General features: G+C 32.5%; 2 protein-coding genes across 7 annotated transcripts in view; both read right to left on the bottom strand.

Moving 5' to 3' along the window:
* The window catches only part of LOC110994621 (potassium voltage-gated channel subfamily H member 8), a 68793-nt gene that overhangs the window by 19660 nt on the left and 22748 nt on the right, over positions 1-26385 (bottom strand). For all 6 annotated transcript variants that reach the window (XM_022261388.2, XM_022261389.2, XM_022261391.2 and 3 more), the window contains exons 2-4: positions 25449-25557; positions 11849-12079; positions 4661-4798 (exon numbers count right to left, since the gene is read on the bottom strand). In XM_022261388.2, the coding sequence (XP_022117080.1) occupies positions 4661-4798; positions 11849-12079; positions 25449-25524 (445 nt within the window). In that variant the 5' untranslated portion in view covers positions 25525-25557. The remainder of the gene's footprint in view (positions 1-4660; positions 4799-11848; positions 12080-25448; positions 25558-26385) is intronic.
* On the bottom strand, positions 460-4008 carry LOC123689329. The gene is made up of 2 exons (XM_045628815.1): positions 3726-4008; positions 460-3012 (listed from the first exon to the last, which is right to left on the bottom strand). The coding sequence occupies exon 2, from the start codon at positions 2977-2979 to the stop codon at positions 601-603; it is 2379 nt and encodes a 792-aa protein (XP_045484771.1). The 5' UTR covers positions 2980-3012; positions 3726-4008; the 3' UTR covers positions 460-600.

The raw sequence follows: 26385 nt of genomic DNA, 5'->3' as shown, positions 1-26385 counted from the left end.
AGCTCTATAAATTCATATTATTAGTAATCTGAAAATCCTGAAAAAAACATTGAAATAATCTGGGTTGTGACACTATATGTACAAAAAATACAAAGTTTTATTATAATTTGTTTATTATAATGACACAAGTATTTTTAACTTGTAATGAAATACAATATATTCTTTAATATAACGTGTATTACACACATATTAGACTTTGAAATGCCTTTTTATATAAAGACAATTAAATTTTCAAACTTATAACTGAAAAAAAAACAACTTTCTATCAAAATTAAATAATCTATGTACTTCAAAACGATCAACAGTTTAATTAAAACGAGGGTAGTACACCTCTATAGCATTGAAAAAATAAATCAAATTAAGGAACTTATAATTTACAACGTCTTAACTGAAAAATAAACAATTCACACTCTATCACTATAATATATAAACACTCTATGAAAATTAAATAATCTAGGTATTTCAATACTTATTTAAAATCACAATTTGTAACAGTAAGTCTAAAAATGAACTTCTATCAAAATAAAATACTTTAAGTACTTATAACAATCAGCTGTGCAATAACACGAGAGTAGACAGTGTAATAAAAAATAATTAAACTTATAAACTATTATAAAAGTTGGCATAAAAACTAGGAATGTGGTTGTTAAGAAGTAATGTCATTAAGTCATTCTTTTTCCGTTCCTTAATCTCTATTTTAGCAGCATAAACTTGCTTTAGATCAGGAACTATTATTTTTTTATTTCGAGAAAGTAAATTAGTTTCAGACCATTCAATGTCAGTGTACGACGTTTTGTACTTTAAAATATTTGGTGCGGCTTTGGTAATCATCATCATTTTAACTTCAGAAATCTTTAGCTTATTTAAAGTAGTAATACCTAGATCACTAACTAATCTTTTTAAATTAATAAAATCGGTGTGTGATAGTTCATTAACTCTTAGTGGTTCCCCAGTTTTCTTAGCCTCTTTAATTATTTGTACGTACTGACTTGGCACGTAAATTGGACCAGTTTTCAAGGAACGTTTTATTTGCTTTTCGATTACCGAATGTATGGCATCACCTTCGTTTTGCGTATGTCCGGCTATCAAAAATTTATGAGTAATAGAATTTAAATTACTAAACTTCAATATTGCATACATGTACAATCCAACAATAAACTTATTTTTGTTTTGGCCGCAACAGTTATCCGAATAAAAAACTATATCAGCTAGTTGGTCACCCTCGTAATCATGCAATTCTTTTTCTATATATTTAAGCAAACAGCTACCAATCTCATCTGAACCCCGATTACCCTGACCCTCGTGCCAAAAATAACAATCGGTAATACTGTTATTTACAATAGTGTCTCCATTGTAACTATCGTCTTCAGTCTGTTGCCTTTTTTTCTTTTTTCCCGATTCTTCTGCTTTCAATTTGCTTATCGTAAAGTTCATATTATTTAATTTGCTCTTATAATAAAAAACAGAAACATCACCACGAGGTACCTGTAAAACTGCTTGTAAATCGTATACAGATACAATCAGGTTTTTGTTTTCTTTTAGGGCTATTTTATCTCGCTTTTTTTCTTCCCTGGATAAAACCTTGTCCACTAAATGTTCATCATATTTTTTTTTGAGCAACAGTTTACTTTCGGGAACTGCATTTTCATAAGCTACACATAATTCACATCTGTCTTTTTTTGGCACAAAAAATCCTAAATTAAATTCACCGTTAAAAATACGACTGTACATTACGTAGTTTCCAAAGTTGCGTCCATCTTGTTTACATTCATTCACATAATCTCTATGTAAGTCAGATATAGTCTTTCCTCCATCAATGTATTCTCGTGTTGTTTGTGCTCTTAAATAATGACTTTCAATTTTCGGTATACGTTTTATATGATTTCTTATATCATTTTTTATAGTGTCACCTACAGTATAATGTTTACCGTGTTTCCCTCTTTCATCTTCTTTCAAAAATCCTCCAGTAGATTTCTCTGTTACAGTTCTAATTGTTCTATCATTAATATCCAATGTATTTTTAAACATTGTTTTGCAAACCCTTTTTAATGAACCTTCAACCTCAAAGTAAAATGCATAGTTGATTTTTCGATTTTTCTGTGCTTTGGTAGACCGAAACTTTATCTCTATCTGTTGTATGTGTTTGTGAATGAATAGTCTCTGTTTCTCTAAATCTTTCAAAGCCCAATAAGAATCAAAGATTTGAATTCTTATTTCATCGGTAAGAAAATAGCTGCATTTAAGTCTACAACCTTCTCCACAACTTGGTTTCATTTGTTTCTTAGAAATATTTCGTCCGGACTTCGTTTGATAGGGTAATCCAGAGTTTCGTAAAACTTTTGTTATATTCTGCTTCCATTGTGCCTCTCCACGGCGTCTCTTACGTGTATTGAAATTTCCCTGTACTACGGTCTCGTTTGGTATTGGAGAATGAATACTATTTAAGTTAATTTCTTTGGAAGTTGAAGGCAAGCATTCATTGTTGTCTTGATTTGTTTGTTTATTAAGTGACAATAGTACAGAGGTAGATGTTGGAGAATTTCTATTAGACGAAGGAGTATCAGAAGAGGATGAACTAGATGAAGATGAACTAGATGAGGATGAACTAGACGAAGAGGAATTTGTAGATGAAGTACTAGATGATCGCTGACGAGAAACTACTAAATTCTTGCTACGCTTTTTGGAAGACAATTTATAATCACGATCTTTAACAGAATCGTCTGTTTCTTCACCCGTAGATTCGGGTTCTTGCAAATTACAGTCTTCATTCTCTATTCTATTACATTCTACCTGTAAGTTGGGAATGTGTGTAGTAGGTTCATTTATATGATATGTATTCTCTTTATTTGACGTGTCACAATTTTCTTCTACATCTTTTGGTTGCGTATCTTCCGCCACAATAGACAAGTCATCAGTTACTGTGTTATGATGGTCATTGGGTTCCAGACATAATGACAATATTTTTCTGGATCTGGACATAGTTACAAGTGACACCGCCAAACCGAATAACACCTGAGAACAAGATGAACAACACAATTAGTTAAAAACAATTAAATACCTACCTAAACATTTTTTAAGGTTTTAAACTAAAAAAAAAACAACAATGTGGCCTCAGGGAATTAAAAAAAAACATTATGCGTAAACAGTACCTAAAATAATTTTATACTATCACTATACGATAATTTTAAATTAATAAATCTATCACTTTATTAATAATCATAGTCAAAAACACGAGCATAATTGAAGACAAATCAGTTTTCTTGCTGACACATAGTTTTATTTTCAGTCGTTTTATTTATGAATAAAGTCAAAATTCAACATAATTCAGATTTATTATCTAATAAAACATATTGTGCCATCATCCCGATCACATATACTGTCATACATTAGTACAGGTCAGTATTAGTGATAAACAGACATGTTTAATAATATAATTTCAATCACGTATACCGTCGTAACTCTGCATAGGTCAGTATTAGTGATTAACAAATGTGTAAATTGAATTGTTTCAATCCCGTATACCGTCGTTACTCTGCATAGGTCAGTATTAGTGATAAACAAACATGTTTAATAATATAATTTCAATCACGTATACCGCCATAACTCTGCATAGGTCATTATTAGTGATTAACAAATGTGTAAATTGAATTGTTTCAATCACGTATACTGGCATAACTCGACAAGCATCAGTTTAGTTGCAAAAAAGAAAATAAAATGTTACTTACCTCGTTTACAAAGACTGTCTTGATTCGACACAATTCACTTTTACTGAACAACGCCCGTATGACCACCTCGCGCAAGTCGTAACATGACACTGTTTATGTTCGCCGCGGCACAACTTTCGGTAAACAATAGAACGTCACAAGTGCCATCTAGGGACAAATAATTGAACTACGTCTATGACGATTTATGAGCATGAAGTATGTGTTATTCTGATACGAATGGTACAATTAAAGTCATTTGACATTTTATCGAGTTATGACGTTATTTGAGCGGATGTGCGACATGTAGATTTTTTCGAAACCTATTTAGAAATTACCTTCAAACATTTAAATGAGTTACCGTGCATTGTGGGTCCGACGAAGTATCTAAATGTCACTAAAACGTGCTCAAACACGTGAAATACACTGTATCAAATGAATTATGTAATACAAATAATTTTATGTAAATTACCCTACAAAGACTTAGGTATACTTTACAACTAATCTGATTGATTCAAATTAGATCCATGCTTCTAAAGGTCTCAATTCTTTGGGATTTCAATTAGTTCAAGCTATGAACAATATTAGGAGCATTATCGAAACTATCAATTGCAATTGACGTAATTAGAATTTAATGAGGAAATTCAAATACATTTGGATAGTTTTTTATCCTTCCCGGGAACTACGGGTGATATTGAAGTTTTTATATTTTACTATTTCAGACCTCTTTGGTCTTTAAATTCTTTAAATTTAATTTATAAATGTACATGACGCGTAATAGTTAATAATGGAGCAAAGTCTTAGATCAATATACATTTGCTATAGTATTTTAATGTTTTTACAATTGCGTCTTTGATAAAATATTCACAATCGCAAATGACCGTTTCGAGTAGATAATACAATCACGGTTCAGTGAATGGAAGAAATGCAACTCGAGATATTCCGTTTATCAAACTTACCGCTGTCAAAGTCTTCATTAGTGTTCATGGCGGCCATCTTTGTGTTTGTAATATCCTTGAAAGAGGCGAGAAACAGTACCACCTCTCGTTTTTCATTTTTAATTGGAACGATGTCAAGCAGGCACCAGAATGGCGTCCCTGGAATAAAGAACTAATTAATGTCTTGAAGGTAATATTTGTATCATCATTATACTATCTTCACGTCGAATGGTAAATAATCTATGGGAAGTTAAATAATTGTATGTGATTATCATAATTCTAGTATAAATTATCCAACTCTGATCTAAGACGAACTAATTGATTACGTAAGCTTAACGAACGTTTAGTTCAGAGATCGGACTTAACGTTAAGTATAACTTACGTGTGTCAAAAACGTATTGATTTCGATTGGCTATGTAATGGTTTCTTTTTTTTGTTTAGTAAACACAGCATTCTACACTCTCAGTTTTACAATTTCAACACTGTGAGGAATTGGGCATACAAAAAAATCGTTATTCGAGTATGTACTACATGATTAGAATTGACATAGGTAATGTATAACATCAGTACATGACGCAGACCGACGCAGTGAAGACCTGCTCCAAATTTCCACTTGTATTTCATCCTCGATACCATTGGCCAATCCTTCTCCGCTATCTTTTTTATTTCATCTTCCGAGGTTTCTGTTTACTGGTTCTCTTTTTGGCCAATCTATCATAACAAACGCGGAAAATATGACCGGCCTATTTCAACTTTAATTTTTCCGAATGTATCACGTCTGTTATGTGTGTTAATTTTTTTAAATAAAACTCAACACAACACCGTAGACATTTCAAAGAAGTGCCTTTAAAAATCACTGAATACATCCTCAAAAATTACATGAATGAAATCTTTTTGTGTTTGTACAAAAAGTTGTGACGACGAACATCTGTGCGCTTGTTTAATTATGATGAAAGGAATCGTAAAGTTGTTATTGGAATTTGTTTACGATAGCGGCTGGGAATACGCTCGGCAAGAAACACTTGAAGACAATTAAACTTTACATATAAATATTTAGAAACTGAAACATTTCTATTTTATTGAAACGTATATCTCACCTCTGGAACACATTAAAAACGTAATTACATTATGTTTATAACTAACCGTCTTTTGGGGTATAAATTAAACTACGACGAATATAAACACGAATTTATTACACATTTTTTTAAGCTCGACATTTAGAAAGCGACTTTTCGCTACAAAAAATATCGTCGGGAGATGTGTGCTGCGATATTACGGGCTACTCGAAAGGAAGTTGCATAGATTTGGTCAGGGCTGCCCCTTTATTAAGTTCAAATTAAATGTAGTTCAAAAGATATATTCATAAGTATTTTATTGACCTAATTGTTATATGTGTAATGTTTGAAAGCAATAATATAATAAAAGAAATAAAAGAATTAAATATGTTGAAGAAGTTTTATTTTAATTAAAGTACTGTAAAACAAAGACCTGCGTCACGGGGTTGTTTAAAACAAAAGAGTAAGTAATGGCGTCTTAATTGTGATTGTTCAACTGCATATTTCCATCCGTCGCCCAACCATAGACACTCGCCACGATCAGTCTTTACGTTTCACCGGTCACAAAAGCATTCTTTCGGAATTTGTTCAATATTATCTATCATTAAAACTGGCACATTCACAGATTTATTTAATGACAGTTTGAATAAGTTTTTGAAGTTATACTTCTTTTGTCGCGTTAGGGAAAAATTATGAGAGTATTTTTTGACTGTTCAGTCTTAAGTACCTTTTTTTATTGTAAGTGTAGTTTTTTCTACAAACGTAATTTTTTTTTTTATGCTAAAGCAGTATACATTCTAACGCGTACATACACGTTTTTTTATATGAATTACGAAACACAACTACTATAACTGTTGTTGTTGAAATTCAAATGAACAAATCTATAATACGGTAAGAGAAAAATAAGGCTAATGCTAGAAATTTTTCCGATCTCACAAATGGAGGCCAGCTTTTATAAACCACTTATGTACAAGTGCTTCGGGCTACTTTTTCGTAATGTATTTTACTGGTAAAGGTATGGGTCGTGCTGTATATATTTATTGGCCTACAGAGGGTGGGTTTTCTTTCTCGTTTAACATTCACTCAAACATCGTGATGAAATCATGCGTTAGACCCAAAAAATCCTGTGTCACTGGAACGCAACTATTAAATTGACAAAGATTGTTACACAGAAATCTAACCAGACCCAAGATTGTAACCCCACTGATTTATTTATTGATTTAAATATTTAGTATTGTAATTATTTCAATTTCAACAAAAATTTTGAACGACACGGACGACGCGGTGTTTTAGACACCGGTCTTTGATGAAGACTGGATTCTATCAACCTTACAGCTAAATTCTGGAATAATATTTAAATATAAAGAGAACAACGGAAGCACCAAGCGCAAACTTATTAAAACGTTTGTTTTAATTAATATCTTCTCTAGAACACTGTGAAAACAGCATTTTTAACTTTACACTTTTAATTAAAAGCATTGACCAGAGCTTTCTAGACGAAAACATTTCTTGTTAAGTTAAATGAATCATCTAATTAAGTAAAACTGGTGTAAAAACTTGACTGGGAGTAATTAAAGCCATTTGAACTTCAACTGTGGCGATGACAACTAGGAATTATTGGTTTTACAAAGAAAATTAAATTTTTAATTTAAAATTGTTAATCGTTTTTGTATTTAAATTATACTTATTACTCCGGTATTTATATAGATTTTTAAAGGCTATATGGTAAAGACTAGGGAGAAGAAGGATAAGAGAGCGCCTAAGAAGATATAGCGTTAGTAGGAAATTAATGGAGAAAGAAAGTCATGGATAGAGATGTTGGAAAAAGTTGTAAAGGCTCTCCTCCCATCACGGGGTTCCGGTTAATGGTACTGAGTTAAGGAAGTTAGGATATCGTATATTAAGAAATATAAAGTATATATTCCAAAAGGCAGTAAAGATGCATGTTAGACTGAACGCAGTTGACTAAAATTGAGACGGCTAATGGCGACGTGTACCGCTCGTATATATACATATTAATATTAAGTTTCTCATGTAAATAAAATATATTTTTTTAAATAAAGTTCTTTAAACAGTATATCCAACATTTATTAAGATTATAAATAAACGGCCTTTAGTATATTACATATAACTCCTTTGTCAAATTCCAATAGGTTTTTTGTTTAATAACTATCCAGTGATGCAGCAATCCTATGGGTGTGGATCACAGTTCCTTTGATCATTTTTATGGTGGCGATCAAAGGTACTTGACAGATGTCAAAGACTTGTATTTTAAGATCCATTGGTACACAGCCATGATTAAAATGTTTGCTCATGGTTGAGAGTCGCTCGCCTAAGCCGAGTTGAGACTTCAAACAACATTGCAACATATATTTTTTTACATAAATACGTCATACTTAGCTCTTTGAACCGTAGACAAGTGAAGAAGTACGAGTTGTAGTGGTAAACCTACAACGATATTATAACGACCCATTCTGCATTTACTACGAAAAGTCATTGTTATCATTGTCCATTCTGTAATTAAGTACTTATAATTTGTTTCTAAAAATGTGCAATTTCTTTTTACAGCACATGTGTATTTTTGTTATCTTTAAAAAAAATCTCAGATTTTTGTATCTGTTGCATGATAATTAATCAATCTAATAGGCAAGTCGGTTATCGGCTTCCTGAGCTACGAGACACGCGGTCGATTTTTTGGGTCTAAGATATCGATGTTTTCCTTCACCGTTCGAGCGAATGTTAGATGCTCAAATAAAAAGAAAGTCAATGGTGCATGACCGGTGTTAGCCATGTATCTGTATTGCTAATAATAATACTTAGATTAACTTAAATAATAAAAAAAACTTATATAAACAAAGAATATAAAAATATTGTTTAGGATGTCGTTAAATGTTTTGGGAGTAGAGTTTTACGGGAAAACTTAAAGTAATTTGAAATGAGTGCGGCGTCGTCCTGGCACAAGAGTATATTATAGTAATCACCTGGGTGTGGTTCAACAAACTAAGTTTCGTTTATTTACTTTCTCATATTTTGCAATGTAAACTGTGATTCTGTTCTGTGAGTTATACTCAGGGTGATGTTATATTCAGAAACACTTAGCAAAAATATGGTTATCGGTAAAGTCGGTTTTAAGACGGTAGCTTAACGTGACATCATAATGAACGGATACAGACATAGAGTGAATTCTCGGACGCATTGGCCAATAAAGTGGAAGTGTGATAGATGCGGCGCAAGCGTACAATGAGCGTAACAAGACAGAGTGTAACGGGACAATGAACGTAACGGGACAAGAGTCATACGTTTATGTGCGTGCAACCGGCGATTATCGATTTATTAGACGTTGTCATGTCAAAAAATTGTATTATATATAATAAACGTGATATATATTGGATTTTTAGGCATTCACACAGTTCACACTGAGTAACTGAAATTAACGCTTACTTAATCCGTTACAACTACACATCTAAATAATGTCTCAGATAAAATCGGAACCTAGTTTTAATTTTAATATCGGGCATTAATTCTCCTTACGCCTTCAGATAAGATAATTTATGATTAGAGATGATTTCTTTCAATTTCATAAAAGACTTGATTTTCCGTCTGGTTTTGCATACAATTTTGATTCTTTAAGAGACAAAATACTTAATTTGCTTTGGGCAAATCGAGTTTTGACAACTTAATCTGTATAATTTGATTCTTAAATTAACAAAGTATACAATTAATATAAATATTTCATGATGTTCCAAGTAATGTAAATTTGAAAGCGAAGGATCAGCGAACATTCCCGGGCCCCAATTCTATTGGAAATGAAATGGCGTTTCGATTTGTAGGTGGTATTTAGGTGAGGCTGCGAAGTGTAATCGAGAGATAGAGCTAATCCATTGAGTGTGTCGAGCACGGGCACAACGGGCGTTGAGAATGTAAAACGAAAAAAACGCTTTCGTAACGTATCTCGGGCCTAGTCACATCGCAATCAAACAAATTGCGTCGTCGTTTTGTTTTTTGTTTTATATTCTTACATTACTTATTTAACAACTAATATATTTAATCGTAACATAAAATCGAATATAACAGAGCAAACAGTATATGAATAAAACAGTAATATAAATGTAAAATAAGAAAAGTAAACAAAAAGACAAAAGTATGACGGAGCCATTTTACCCGACAGTGTTTTAGAAGGACAGCTCCACTAGTTGTGTAAGCTTTAACATAAAGTTATCAAATTAGAATCAAAATCTATAAAACATTTAGGCCAAGATATATCATAAATATAATCATAAGTAGCAAACTATTATAATTATTCATTCATAGTTTAATATCAAAGAAATATTTTTCATTACATTTCTTGAAACTAAAACGATTTAACTATTTGGAAGAGTCTAAGTAACTACATATATTTTACGATGCTAGCCGTAATAATTAAGGCATTTCAATATTTCTGTTAATGTTTTTCGACTTTATTTAAATTATTCTACTTCTTTAAATGTTGGCACATGCCTCCCTTTTTATTTATCGCATTGATACACACGTCAGTACGTGTACGATAACAGGTTAAAAACGATAAACGTTTACAATTAAATCCATACTAGACATTCAATACGGGATTGGTTCCGACACAAATTACAATTATCTATATGACCTAGTCTATGTATGTCGATTACCTATATAGATTGATTACTATCGGTACATCAATCGACCATTATCATTGCTTTAAATCAAATTAGTACCATCGATAGTAGAAACAATGAGTAAGTGCCTCGTGTTAGAAACCTTAACAAACATTTCTACTTAATTTAGGATTTCATTAATGTAATAGTATTCATACAGTTTAGTTGCAAATACAGTAATGTTTTATTGCTTGCCATTGCGAAAGAAGAATGGCAGTTTTGCACATTATGCCTCTTCTCTCTACCGCCAATATTGCGATTTTAACATGTGGAAATACTTTCTGATATATAAAATGATGAGGCAACACATGTCTTCGAACTTCCTCAAGATCGGAATTTCTTAATCTGACACGAATTCTACGTAAAATGATACGTAGTTTTATCAAGAGATGGCACTGCATGCTTCTTGCATTCTCAAAATTAATTAATTAATTTATAGTTATTTGATATTTTATTATTAATTCAGCTATTCGGAGCGGAGAAGATTCCACCAAAAAAGGTATATTTAACATCGGGCCTTCGGTCCATCTTGAGTTATAACTGGTGTAACTAACACGACTTTGTTTTATATGTTTTTCAACTCGTTGCCCGGGACCTAGCTTAAATAAATAAAGTCCCTTTTAGAAAAGGGTTCCCCTTTTCACTCCCCTGCGTTTAGCTTTCCGGCCACAGATCTTCCTGATAGCTATTAGGGGTCCTATATATAAAAATGTCAACATTTTTTAAAGAGAGATTAAAAAAGGTTTCTAACTAGGTACTGGTGCTAAAAAGTGGATGGTTTACTTTTAATACAGTGCTTATCGAGGCCCAGGTATACTTGCATCGCCTTTGGACTATATGTCCATCAATTTACTGATCAAAACTCTCCATTCGTTAACTGATGTGGATTGTGAATGGTCGGGATTCATTCTTCCAGTGAATCACTGAAGAAAAAAATATTCGACACAACAGAAACACGCCGTGTAGTATTGTTGTATGAATTGGACTACTACTTACATATTGATTTATTTTAAATACATATATATTATTATACTGCGTGTAACATGAGTTATATCCTTATTAGTTATATAAATTACTACACACGTTCCGAGATAGAGGTAACAACTCAATATATGATGTATTTATATTAGCCGTAGCCGCCGTGGCTCATATTAAGGCCATAGAATGAACGAGAAGAACTGGCAACTCCGTTACTCTTTAAAGCTAAAGTTTTTTTTACACAATGTTAGTAAGCACCATCATGTTTCTCGTTCATTAAAGCAGTGATTATTGTGATTATATATATATATATATATAATTCTATCATATATATATATATATATGTATATATATATAATATATATATTTTTTTATATTATATTTTTTTTACTGGCTCACCTGAGGTTACGTGATACCGCGATCGACACGCACATTGCCAGAAGGCTTGCAAGTGTGTTGCCTGCCTTTTAAAATAAAATAAAATATTATTGAATTTATTATTTACTTACCAATTTTCTTGTAGAATATAAGTTCGAGTTTGAGTTCATGTTTGGAGTCGAGGGCAGCGTCAATATCCCGGCGGTGGTCTTCGTGCGTATCAGGGCCATGGAGGAATTTGCATGCGCAGCCCTTCTGCATAATATGGGCGCGCGCCCATCCCGTCAGCTCACAGAAACCATCTGAGCAGTACACGATGGGATATGACGGGACTTGTGCATTGCCGAGGACGAAATTACTGTCTGTGAACAAAAAAAAAATATTTTAATTTTTTTTGGTATCTGAGGTTTTATATGTATCACCATCCTAACTTCAGACCTCAAGAGAATGCTCGGTGGACATACATATTGCACTAATGAAGAGGTTATCGCTGAAACTGACACCTATTTCGAGGCCAAAGACAAATTGGTGGTATCTAACTCATCTAAATATACGTAATACGGAAATATTTTTACGATATAAACATTTTAAACTCTATAGTCTGAGTTTATGTATATTCATGTATTGATTAGAAAGATTAATAGTCTCTCTAAAAATAAAAACTTTGTCGACTATGAAATCGTGGTACCATGAACTGGTACATAAAACTAACTATATGACAGAAACTTCCTCGAACTTAAAAAACGAAAGTCATAGTTCGTGGTAGATCTCGCTTTTGAATAGTTTAGCACAAGTATAACTCCGATTTGTCATAGTATTGTGGAAAAGAAGGCATTTGTGTCGCACATACTTTTCAACTGGCACTCCCACGTAGTTCAAAGATAACCGCCCGTGTCGAATGTTTACAGATAATTTTCATAGATAATTACGTTTTACATTTTATCGTAATTGTGCAAATAAATCCCGCTAAACTATAAATTTACATTAATCATTAACGTTAAACTGTTCTCAATAAACAATGCAGCCGTTATATTTGTTCCCGCGTGACTAATTTTAAACTTTTTAGCCGAATTGTACCAATATAACATTTGTCTCTGATGTTGAAATTCATATTGGAATTGTAGTGTATATGTTTGCTCTATTTATTTACAATCTATGGTTTGTTATCTGTACTTGTAAATTGTCTAACATTTTAAACCGTATGCTGGCTGGGTAGTAAATCTGTTATTTGTTATCAATTTTTAATTACTAATATTATTATTTCCTACACATAATATTAAACCTACATAGGTTGAGAATATTATTAAATTCTAAAGTATATACGGATAAACGATATGATAGATTTGTGTTGCAGTACATGACTGTATTGCAAACTGTCAATCGAATATAAACGGATATTTCTGTGTACCAACTTTTATAACCCTCAAAGTCCGTATAAAAGGTAAATATTTTAGCAAAATTAAAATACGTCCGTCCGCTTGTCGAGGGCTTGTTATTCAATGCTTTTAACTTGGAGGTTGAAGAATGCAACAACAAGTACAACAATAATATTGTATCCAGGTCTATGTCAGATTTCTAACGTTTTTTATTTTTATCTTACGAGTTAAATGTTAATTGTGATATACAAAGATATATATAAACAATTATTTGTAATAATAATACCTATACTTATTATTTTTAATAGGATTCACTCTTTTCTCTGAACCATTTTGATAACAAAACATAAATAAAAGTAATAGAATGCAAACATTATATTTAAACGAAGATCCTTCATCTGTCATGTGTCATATGTCAACAACCATCTGTCAAATTTTGTGCGCGGCATGTTGCACCTGTTACTCACTAACAAGGAGATAGAAAGGGAGAGATATGGAGTCTCATCCCGGAATGACTGGTTCATCCTAGATTTGACCAAAGCCTTTGGGCAAACCCTGTACTATGGAGAATTTGGGTTGATCCCTCCTGCTTTGTTTATATATTTTATACATAATACTTTATTTTATGAGCGTACTCCTCCCTCAAAGGCTGGCAACCCACGAAACGGGTATTCATGGGTAACGATGCCTACTTTGGATGAACCGTATACTATAAAAAATAGAAATGGTCGTACGTCCATATAAATACAACATCGAGATTCGAAACATAAGCACATTCAAATTGTCATCAGGTGTTGCGAGTGCTCAAATATCTTCGAAATAATCGATATTTATAAGTTTTCCAAGCGAAAACACTAAAGCCACGTTAAATATGCTAAGTTACAGTTATTAAGTTACACAACTATCACAATGGCTATTAGCTGTTAGTGTAGTTCTATTTATAAGGAAATATATAATGGTGAGGTCGAATACTTAAAACCTCGCATGTTAAAGCCTGTGATGTTCAAGGACGCGTCTATACTATGTAATAAGTATCCCTCAACCCGCCCTTGTCATCACGACTCACTGAACATTCCTTCGGCCGTATTACGAAGTTACAGCACCACAAACCCACAGGCCTCTATTCTATTCACATATTATTTACGCAATGTAAATAAAAAATAATTAAAATCGGATTTGTGATCGATTTATCGTTCGAAATGAGAAACATAAGTTTTTTTTTATGTATTCTATTTCACTATTTTGTAGTTTAATTCTAACTCAAAATAACTTTATTCATATAGGTAACAATTACACTTATAAACGTCAACAGGAAAGACGTTAAATTGATTCGAAATTTACTACCAGTTTGCAAACCAAGGGCCGTAGAGCGGGCAAGAATAACTGGCAAGAAACTCTCCGCCAATTTTATTAATCGTCGAGTTTTGAGTCATACAAATTGTTTAAGGTGGACCAAATTAAATTTGCTCGGGCTTAAATTTACCCACAACGTTAATGAAGTAATTAAGTTTAAGTTATAACTAAGTATTTCTTTTTACATATGGTAAATTGACATATGTATATAATAATATATTAGAAAGGACTCACAAAGTAACTATATCAAAATGAGTAGCTCATCAGTCCTATGATCAATTTTGAACTTGATTTGAGAACTGGCAGTAAATGTAAAATTAGAAGCATTTAGTGTTGATTTCTTTTTTTGACGTTCATAAGTGTATATTACCCAGTCATTATTTTATTACTATATTGAAAATAATAGTTTGACTCAAACAATTATAGAATTGACTAGTTATTAAATAAGAAATTCACATTAAACGAAAAGGAAAGTTCCCATTTCTAAATTATTATATCATTATTATTTTGCAACATTTACAAGATTTTATAGTTTATACGTGAACAGGTTTTTAATATGCTAAAAGCTCTCGCAAACTGTGTTAATATCATAAGGAGCTTACAATAGCAGGTTAACACGTAGCACGGGTACTACACCTAGGGGTTGTAAACGTAAACCCTATTAAAGCGAACGTGTCATAGTATCAGTAAAGTTCAAAACTGCTTACCTGCCTCGAGACATGTATCTCGTTAAAATCCATAGCCGAAATAGTGAAGATACAGAAAATATCTCTTAGATAAAGTCAAAAAGTCTTAAATCTAAAGTCAGCTTGTAAGTTTACTTTAATGATTTGCCAGGTTGCAATTAAACGTGTACAACATTTAACAACTTTTTTCATTACATTAATAATAATAATTGAGCCTTATTTATTCGTTGACACATTGAACAAAATACACATAACTTAGTGCGAGTGTAGAGAACTCTGTGTTTTCCTGAAGAACTCAAATTAAATAGTGTTCACCTAGTTGGTGGCTTCAGAGTGAGACTCTCTTTCTCTTTCCTGGTGGCCCATTCCACCTTGTTACCCTGTTCGACCAGAGTTCAGTCATCAGCCCCACCCAGTTCCACTCAAGTTTTTTGTAATTGGATAGTGCATCAATAACTTTTGTTTTCTCTCTTATTTCTGTACTTCCTTGTAAACAGAAATTGTTGATACATTACGAATGCTTTATTGCATATTTTTAATAAAAACGCAGATTAGACTATGCAAACTAAATAAATCGTATATCAGATGTAAAAATTACATATATGAACTATGAAAATAAAAAACTTGGCGATTAAAAAGAGTGGCGGATAGTTTATAGCCAGTTCTCTCTTCCGTTCTACGGCCTTGATTTGAGAACTAAAAAAATATAAAATTAGAAGCATTTAATGTATATTTCTTTTTTGACGTTCATAAGTGTATATATTGTGTTACCTACATGAATAAATAATTTTTGGCTTTTGGCCAATTATTATCAATTTTGGTAGGAGTACCAAAACCCCTACTCGAGCCATAGGGCACGCATATCTGCATTAATAATTGTTAATTAGATGATCAGCCTTCTAAGCCAAATAAACGATGTGTTTTGTTCTTGCAATTACCGTCTCTTTACGATATTTTACTTTAATTTAAGAGTATTAAAAAAAATAACATCTTTAATTTCTTTTAAAACGACCAATGACTGGAGTTTGATTGCAAGACCTCAGAGCTAAGGAGGCGAATAGTGGGTAAATACTGCTTTAAAGTTGAATATTGATATTGAATTTTTTTTCTGGGAAAACTTCCAATTTACGTAAGCTGTAGGAATAAGTTTTGATTGCTTTACCTCACCGGAAACCCTCATCTACCTGATGTAGACTGTTTAAAACTTCGTCTATTGTTACTGGGGTAAGCATAACTATTTTAAAACAAATTAAAGCGTTTAATGAAACTCGACTGTTTGCTGAGGTAAGGGCAAATTAAATAAATATTTAACTTGAAGGTTCAAATAACTAATGCTTTGCTGCTTGCATGAAAGTATTACTGTTATGTCAATTTCACATTTTTTTTTATAGAACAGGGGGCAAACGGGCAGGAGGCTCACCTGATGTTATGTGATACCGCCGCCCATGGACACTCTCGATGCTAGAGGGCTCATTTGGCATTTTGTAATTTTTAGTGTTTTGTCAAAATCAAATAAGTTATTACGGGAGTTTCTTTAGACTCTCTCAGGGAGGAAATTGTATTGTCAATTGTTTTTTCACGTCACCCACCTCAAAATATTAATTTAATAATTATAAAAAAAATTATTTATGAAAAAAGTTAAAGTAAAAATAAAGATAAAGCTAAAATTTCGTTATAAACAATAGTTAATAGAATCTTCTTTTTAAATAATCCCTTTTTGATAATGGTTTAAGGTTTAATTTTTATGTGTGTGATTGTGTATGTAATTTGAATAGTATGTAATTTGAATTTGAGTTGGAGTAGCTACTGAGACGAAAAATGTTGATTCAAATACATTATATTCTCTAATTGACTCGCATGCACCCTCACACACTCATGTAATCAGAGTAATATTTTCTTTCATTACAATTTCGATTATTGATGTACATATGCTTATTTTAAGTTTGTTAAGAAAGACCTGGGAACCCTGACATAGGTATTTTGTACTTAAAAGGGTTCTCAGATCTTCCACGTTGTAATGCATATCGATTTATAATTAATAAACATTTAACAATACACAACACAAAAAGGAATACAAAAAGTAGTAAAATATGGAGAAACTTGCTAATAGATTACTACTATCAAGACACTGTAAAAATCAATGTCAACCTTCATAATCCCGGATCCTTTCACAGCTAAATCCATTGAAAAGTGGCTGCGCGATTCTTGAATACATTTTCTCCCAGAGGTTTGAAGCTAGATTTATCTTTCTTACATGTCAAATCAGTCACTATTATCATGTAAACATTTTATCTACACATATTATTTTACCTATGAGAAGTATTGGCCTACGTTGTGTTGGTTCACCTTTGGCATTATAGTTGTACGCTTAATAGCAAAAGACTCGTAGGCGTAGTCGTAGGTTCATTCCCCGGCTGTGCACTATTGGCCGGCATAGCATTGTGTAAGTGCGCATTTAACATTCACTGGAACATCGTGAGGAAACCGGCTTGTCATAGACTCAAAAAATCGACGGCGTGTTTCAGAAACTGAGAGCTGATCATCGATTTTTGATTTGCCTATTATATAGTAAAATAATCATAAAAACGGATAGAGAAATCTGAGGTCCACAGCTAAAAATGTTGTAGCGCTGCGGATTAATATTTTTTTATATAATACAGGGCACATACACCGTGGCGCTTGCAAATGCATTGTCCGCCTTCTAAGTATCGGTGCACGGACCCTGATTCAATTGGATTCTAAATACGATAGGCGGCCAAAAAGTGCCCTGGCGGTAAGTATGCTTCTGGAAATTAATCTCTGGTTCCCTAAACAATGCCAGAAGAAAGCTATATTGATTGTAATTATTATCAGAGGGAGCATGGTAGACTGAAATTGGGACGGCTAATGGCGACGTCTCGCATGTAATTACTTACGTATTAAGTTTCTTATGTCTTTACTTTTATTTATAAGTTAAGTACTTTGAATTTTTGTAATGAGAAATAAAGTTCATATTATCTATTAAAATGTCGAGCATCAAAACTTTCTTTCAATACAGAAACCAAATTTAAGACCAATGCGTGGTATAATACCAAGACAATATTTTCACTTCGATATTGTAAATAAATAAGAAAAATTTTCTGCAGTTTTGCTTTTGTTGTGAGAGCTAACTATTACATAATAAATCATTGACAATATGTCCGTCTATCGGGCAGCCATTTCTGTTTTATTGCATCAATTAATGTGCATACAATTGTTATAAAAATACATTTTATTGCGACCAGATAAACCGAAAATAGATTTTTTTATATAGAAAACAAATATCTTATATATTAATTAAAGATTCCCTCGAAAACGCTTGTTAAAGTACTACAGTTCTAGAGAAGACAATAATCTACACATAACTAACTAACAAATGAGTGCATTCGTACAAAGTATATCTACACATGTCAAAAGTGAAACTTCTTTACAAATTATTACTAAGGTAAAAGCCCCAATAGATGATTATGGATTATTGCGGGTGGAATCGCAACTAGTTGCCTTGTAATTTCGATAAACTGTTGACATCAATTTATTAAAGAATAAAATATATAATTGGGCGCTTGAGCATGCGACTCTTAAATGTGTGCGTGCGTTAGTAACGACTACATCAATGCACTTTTTTCTAAAGTAAATGGTGCAGATACACCAACTTAAGTTTTACATAATAAGTAAACAGACAGATATTATTAAACTTAAATATGTATTTACACATTGCCACTTTCAGAATTAATATTATTTGTTGATATGACAAAAAAGAACTGAAAAGAAATTGCGCGATCTACGTATTTAACCCACTTGATATTTTTTTTATAGAACAAGAGGCACACGCACACCTTATGTTAAGTGATGGCGCCGCCTATACACTGCCGGGAGGGTCGTAAGTGCGTTGAAGGCCTTTTAAGAATCGAAACGCTCTTTTCATAAAGCACTCTGAGTCGAACTTCGAGGTTATATTGGCGTCGTCTGTTTCCAAATATTATTAAAACCCTTGATATTGAACTTTTCCAATTTTTATTTTATTATTGGTTTCATAACAGATCCATACGTTTTTTGAAGTTTTTATATAGCAATAGCCTATTCTGAATACTTTGCCATGAACCTCGAATTAGGAAAATGTTTACGAACTCTACGAATTTCCATTTAAAATCTTGCGCCGTGAATTAATTTGAATATTAAGTTATTAAACTCAAGTAACTTTAGAGCTTTTGTTGTATACGTTCAGTGACATATTTTCCTGAAATAGACAGGCGATAATTGATTAAATTTATTATAAGAATTAATTAGTGAATATTAAGTATTTGAGATATTCAATATCAACAATTTTAAATTTGGAATTATTTATTAGTTATTTCTGTTATGATAAAGAGATCGACAATGGTCGATGATGATGAAATTAATTTATCCCTAATGGCAAAGGCATAAGACTTTAGTCCATACAGCCATCGATGGTCGTGAATCATGATTAACAATTTACAGACTTTATGCCTTTCCACAGATTAGGCGTATGAAAGTGATGAGCAGTGTTGGCCTAGTGGCTTCAGCGTGCGACTCTCATACCGGAGGTAGTAGGTTCGATCCCGGGCTGTGCACCAATGGACTTTCTTTCAATGTGCGCCTTTAACATTTGCTCGAACGGAGGTCAAAAAAAGTCAACGACGTATGTCAGGCACTGGAGGCTGATCACCTACTTGCCTATTAGATTTAAAAATGATCATGAAACAGATTCAGAAATCTGAGGCCAAGACCTAAATAGGTTGTAGCACTGATTTATTTTTTATTTATTAGGCGTATGAAACAAAAAAAATGCTCGTCTACAGAAAAAAAAATAGTTTTGAACATTATGCTGCACCGAGAGAACCTGGGTGAGTGACAAGTTATAAATACGTGGCGGAGTGAAAGAAAATGCAACGCTGCTTTTCCAGGCCTGTTTTAAAAAATTTCGCAACGATTCTTTTCGTCACTCACAAGGTTTTTCTCTGAAATTTTTTCATTCCGAACTTGCTTTTAGCTTTCATATCAACGCGACACCTGATAATTGCGAAAGCTTAATGCATCTTTACGGAAAATGTTTTTAAAAATGTCTACTTTATGTTAGAAAATATAAAAATGCTTTCACATCTTTCATTATGTCAGGTGTACTTCAAACGTGGGGATAAACAAACGTTCGCGGCTTTTTTTTCATCTTTTGTATCTATGGCTCTATGACATATTTTTTATTGTTCTTCTTTATTCCTTATTTGAAAAAATTCTTTTTATGGCAACACATATCCGTTCTCAGTTATTTTAATTCACATACGTTTTTAATATATTTTTATATTTCGTTAGTGCATAGTCGAAAAGCATGGTATATATATGGGATGCATCTGTGTAATACGAAACTGGAAGGTTAATTTTTCTCGTGGTACGAATCTTCTTTGTAATTTAATCCTAATTACAGCCTAAAATTACACATATTATATTTTATTTACATTAAATACAGTCATGAAAGTCTGCTACTAATAATAATATTGATAATTTGTCATACTATTTTTACATTTTAATCTGTGGAATATTCAAAGAGCAAATGTCCTGCGATGTAATTTTCCAAAATTTTATCACTTTCTAATTCCGCTTTTACCTAAAGTACCCTTTCGAATCATACTATCAAATTGTATTTGTTTTGTAATGAAAAGAGATATAAAGAAAAACACTTTTTTAACGGATTATAGTTATGTATTTGTATTTAAACTTATAATTATTTGTACATAATACACGGTGTCCTCCATTTTCGCGGATTGTTGCGTGAGCAATTTCTGCAAAAACTCTACATCTTTTAGTCGATACCAACTCCGGGGAAATAAATACAGATAACACAACATTTTCTGCAGCTGTAATACTTTTTGACATTTAACACCTTTGTCTTCAGTCACCGTGACCACGCACGCTGTAAAGCACGCGAAACGTCGGTTTAAATTTAAAATTATGTACAAATAATTATAAGTTTAAATACAAATACATAACTATAATCCGTTAAAAAAGTGTTTTTCTTTAAATGTGTAAAAGTTATGTAAATAAAAGACAATACTATGAAAAGAGATATTAATATTTTAGTTAAATGGTCTAAATACACCGATTCATTTTTAAAAAAAGTGATTATTCACACACGCTCTCACATGAACAATATTTCATTTAAAAGTAAAATATTATATGAGCATTCTTTTCTCTGTGCTCATTAAAGCTTATTGTAAGTATAATGTTACGATAATACGCATAAACTAGAAACTCGTATGTCAGCATTAAACCTTGAGTATAAAAAATATAATTTTAAAATGTGTTTTGTATTTTATATAAAAATACATTAAATTGTTAGTCTATGGTTTGAAGTAGAATTACTGTGGTTACTTTAAAAGTCACCTCATTAGTTGTTAACGTACCTACATGACGCGTGAGTTTGGTTCCGGTGAAAAAATAATTGTTTTGAGTATACTCATAAGCCTATGTGAGCAGCTATACCTAGCCATGACAGACGTAGAAAGTCTTTCCATGCCGCATGGGCGATCATAAGACTTCAATATCTAATAGATATTGTTTTTTTTTTTTTTTTTTTATAGAATAGGGGGCAAACGGGCAGGAGGCTCACCTGATGTTAAGTGATACCGCCGCCCATGGACACCCTCAATGCCAGAGGGCTCGCGAGTGCGTTGCCGGCCTTTTAAGAATTGCACAAGTAAGCTTTGATGAAAGATTTAACTTTTTCAGAGATTGCATTATATATGTATTTTTTCGTTACCCTATCTGACTATGAGTGAAGTTTAAACAGTAGTGTTGCGTGAAACTTAATTTTCACTTCTTTCCGTAAAATAACACTAAAGGAAAAGGTAAACAAAATCGGTCAATATAAACGTATACTGTACCGCCTGTATACAAAAGCGATTGTAGATAACAGGGTACGTCTTCGTAGATCAAGACTAGACTTGTTACAAATTATTAGAGTATAGATGCAGACGCTAGACGTCTAGATCTTGTCTATGCTTCATTACCCTTTTCAAAACCCATTCGAAAGTTCCCGACAGGTGTCCAAGTACTTAGGTACGAAGTTTATTTATTAATATCTATATTTTATCAAAATGGCTATTTTTGTTGGCGCATTCTAATAATGTAGATGACACAAGTTTTTAGGATCACTTAAGATCCATTATTTTTTCGTTTTCAATCCTTGCAGACTCCGCATCATGCAAACAATCTGATTAACATACGTACCTAATTAAAAATACGTCGCACAGAGATGCAAGTCTGACGCGCTCGAGTTTGTCTAATGTTTTTTTTACATTTTTGAATTAAATCATGTAACATATATTTCCTATTATGTAAGCTCAGGAACTCAATAGGTCTCTATGACACTCAAGTAAGTATCACTATAGTAACATATAGTAAAGAGGTTAGATAAATAAAATAAAAATTTCAAAGCAACTTTTGTTTAAATATGAATGTCTTAAATAAACTTACACACCTGTTAAAACACACAATTTTGACACTTATAACTTCGTGGCCGAAATATAATATCAATGTTTACGCAGCAAATTGATTCAGTATTAGGTTTATTCCTGCTTTCACCGAAGTTTTGTAAATTAAATTTTGTTTTTACTTTATTATCTTTATAAATTGAACGTAAATTTGGAAAAAGCTAATCCACTTTAGTGTATCTGATGATGCCGTGGTAAAAAGCATGCGCTTGGAAGTTTGTGTTACTTTCTGATAAACTATACTAAACCAAAACATGTGGTTTTTTTATACCTCGTAAACTATGCCAATAAATATTGATTTATTATTTATTTATTACAGTGGTAAATTTTATATTGTAAAGTAACGAAGTGTCGTTACTTTACAATATTTATTACTAACTTACTAAACATTATTTTTATGTACCGGTATAAAGTATAACCTAATTTTTAAGTTTTTACCTGGTATAAAAATTATATTAAAGGAATGAAGCATTCATGCGAAAAACACATATGTATTGTATTAGTACTTGAACATATTTATTGTACATTGTCCTCCAGCGACGGATTAGCAAGACTATTTTCAACACTAACAACTGAATAAGCATCTTGCAAGTCAGTTGTTGGTCGCTATACTTTGTTGAACATAACCGTCGGTTTCTTCAAGCGCAGAGAATCTTGCCGAACCCCAGGTTCCCCTTGAACCTCCCGTGATTAATAGACAAACTCAAAGGAGGGATTATCTATAAAAGTAATCATATCATTTGTCTATAGAAACCACAGATTTTTCCCTTCGAAGTTCAAACTAAAACTATTGATGACTGGCTCTCCACATATACTATTCGCTCTTAGAAGACAACACAAACGCTAGACCCAATTTTACTAGAAATAACTTTATTGCACATATGGAGAACATTCGCGGATCCTGGCTAATATTACTGAACGGTCAATGCGCCGATTTCGAATGTATCAAAATAACGCTCAGTTAATTGAAACTGGCGCCAATGGTTCTCATAATGTGCAATTCGATTACTTCAATTAAATGTTGCGTATACAATTTAAAATACACTTTGTTTTATTGATCGTTAGTATCGCTTCAATCTAAATTTGCTAATGTATAGCACTTATATATAATAAGAAAATACGTTTAGTATTAAAACTACGTGTTAAAACATTTATGAATGGATTACAATTATAATTGTTTATTTATTTATGAGACCTTGCCAACGATGTGCTTTGGTTCATGTTCCTTACATCAATACTAGCTATGTTAAAGAGATTTTGTGTCCTTTTTGGGACCAATATTTGACCTTGCAATTTTACCCAGCCAAGCCTTGACTAGTTCAGCCTAACGCGGAATGTGTGTGTGTGAAAAAGATTGATAGTAGCCGATTTCTACTTACTGAATATGCATAAAAAATTTCGGTCGAGCCGTTTCGGAGGAGTGTTGAAACGAATATTGTGACACAAGAATTTTATATATTTAGTCCATTAACATTTCAATGGACTGAATATACACAATTTGAGGGCCAAACTGAATATTTGTTAGAGGATGCAATTTTATTTACGTTAAGCTTGTATGGACCCCCCTACATGTCCCATAATACAGAATACATGGCAGCGGACTGTATAATCAAAGACAATTTACTAATTTGTCTTTGGTATTTTCTGAAATCTTAACTTGGGTTTGTAAGTCACGCAATGATTTAGTTTAAGTGTAGTTTAATAAAATCTCGATAGATATACCAATAATACACTGGGAAGTGTTGTCTTTAATCAAACTTATATTAAATAATAGGTTGACAGTTTAAAGTTTCGTTTAACTAAATTATTCTTAGTGAATTATTCTCCCCAAATGAACCCAGGATCGTATGCTCTTATGAGGACGTGATAAGTTGTTAAGGTTCTTCAGGTCAACAGCGTAATTCCATAAAAAAAATCTGTTAATCAACTCTAGACTCTTGAATTTTTATTAATTTTTTTTTAATTTTTATCCTATATATTATATTATAATTTTTTTATTTTTCCTTCATCATTTTGAATTCTTCAAATACTTAGTCCTTATATAACAATCTTTTATTGTTACTTCACGCAGTGTTAAAGTGGAAGTCAAAGGCTTTATATAACTCGAGGTTTACAATGAAAATGAATTATGAATTATAAAGGGATACTAAGCACATTTTCTACCCTTTCTATGCCATTATTCATGTAGGTGCCCTGAATAAATATTTTCAAGGGTCTGACACTTGAGACCTCAATGAAGGATGTATATTTTTCATAAACTTTCAAAAGCTCTGGTTATCAGTAATCAAGGGATTTCTTTTGTATACATTTTGAATAGTACTCATAAGCTCGAGTTTAACGATTCCAACCAATTATTTTCAAGTACTGCATCGGAATCGCAGCATATCGAAACTTTGTTATTAAAATAAGCATAACCAGAAAAAATTATAGGAGTTTGTGTTGGTTTATTTTAGCTGATAACATCTTTAGTAAAAATGCTAATAAATTGGCGACCTCAGAAGGGCCGTTCGATTTATTTAGTTATCCTAGGCTTAGGCCAGATTCCTGCTACATGTCGGATGCTAGCCATCCTACCATAACATACTAGAGCTCAATAAAGGCGCAAATGTTTAATGTAAGTGCATAAAAGTTAACAAGATACTTATTGCAAATATTAATCTGAAATGAGATTTAATAAATTGTAAAAACACTAGAGCAAATCGTACAAAATTGTGTAATAAAAATATTTACGTGTAGTGTCCTAGTATCTTTGTAGTAACAGGCAATTTAGTAAAATAGATAAATGTTACTTACGCGTTCCATCGAAACGTGTGGCGATGGTATCGAGGAAGGTGTTTTGGGGCGCGAGAAGCCCCTTTCGCACCGGCATCACCCCTTACCGGCGCGAGCGCTGCCCCTCCACCTGGAACAATTGGCAGCAGTTAAAGACATTATTAGGGACTGAGCATCAGGGACATGTTTATTTTATTTTATTATATAATCTTATTATTACGAGTCGCTACTGTTCGATAACGTTACTTTTAAATTTATAAATATTGACGCTTGTTTCCATAAAGTCATCATCGGACTTAAAGGCAAAATACGAAATTTCACCTTCCGACGTCCGTTGTTCTACCTCGGCGTCCGTGACAACTGAGTGTTGATTAAAGCAGTTTCTACCGCACACCACCACTATGCAGAACCCGCTGCCACCTAAAGTAGACTCCGGTGCACATTTTTTCACAAAGTTTTTAGATGTCAAAATGCCATCCATATCACCTCGATGTCCGTCATTCCGCTACTTAGCGTTTCTTAAGGTAATTTGACCTCGCACCATTATATGTGGAACCAGCTGCCCCCTGAAGTATTTCCCAACCAATTCTACTTAGGGTCCTTCAAGAAAAGAGCATACAAATTCTTACGAGATTAAAGAATGATTTCCAATAACCTCAAGTTGGAGTAGGCTTTCTATCAACTAATTAAAAAACTGAAGTGATTTTAAAAATACCTTTTCACAATTATTTACTTAAGATTTATGTCTAACGCGAAGGTTTGAATTAGGAATAATAACATAAAAGACCGGATGCTTACAAAAGTATCGGCCACGTTTCCTTCCGTTACTTTGTAAGTCTATTCTTTGTGATTTTATAGTCTTTAATAAATATATTAGTTTTAATACATCTGTGTTTCAGTAAACAAGAGAGCTTATGTCGGAGAGGTTATTTGAAACTGTTGGGAAGTTTGGAATTGA

Source organism: Pieris rapae, chromosome 7, assembly GCF_905147795.1.
Source record: "Pieris rapae chromosome 7, ilPieRapa1.1, whole genome shotgun sequence".
Classification (NCBI taxonomy): Eukaryota; Metazoa; Arthropoda; class Insecta; order Lepidoptera; family Pieridae; genus Pieris; species Pieris rapae.
The sequence above is the reverse complement of the archived record's forward strand: the minus strand, read 5'-3'. Positions and strand labels throughout refer to the sequence as shown.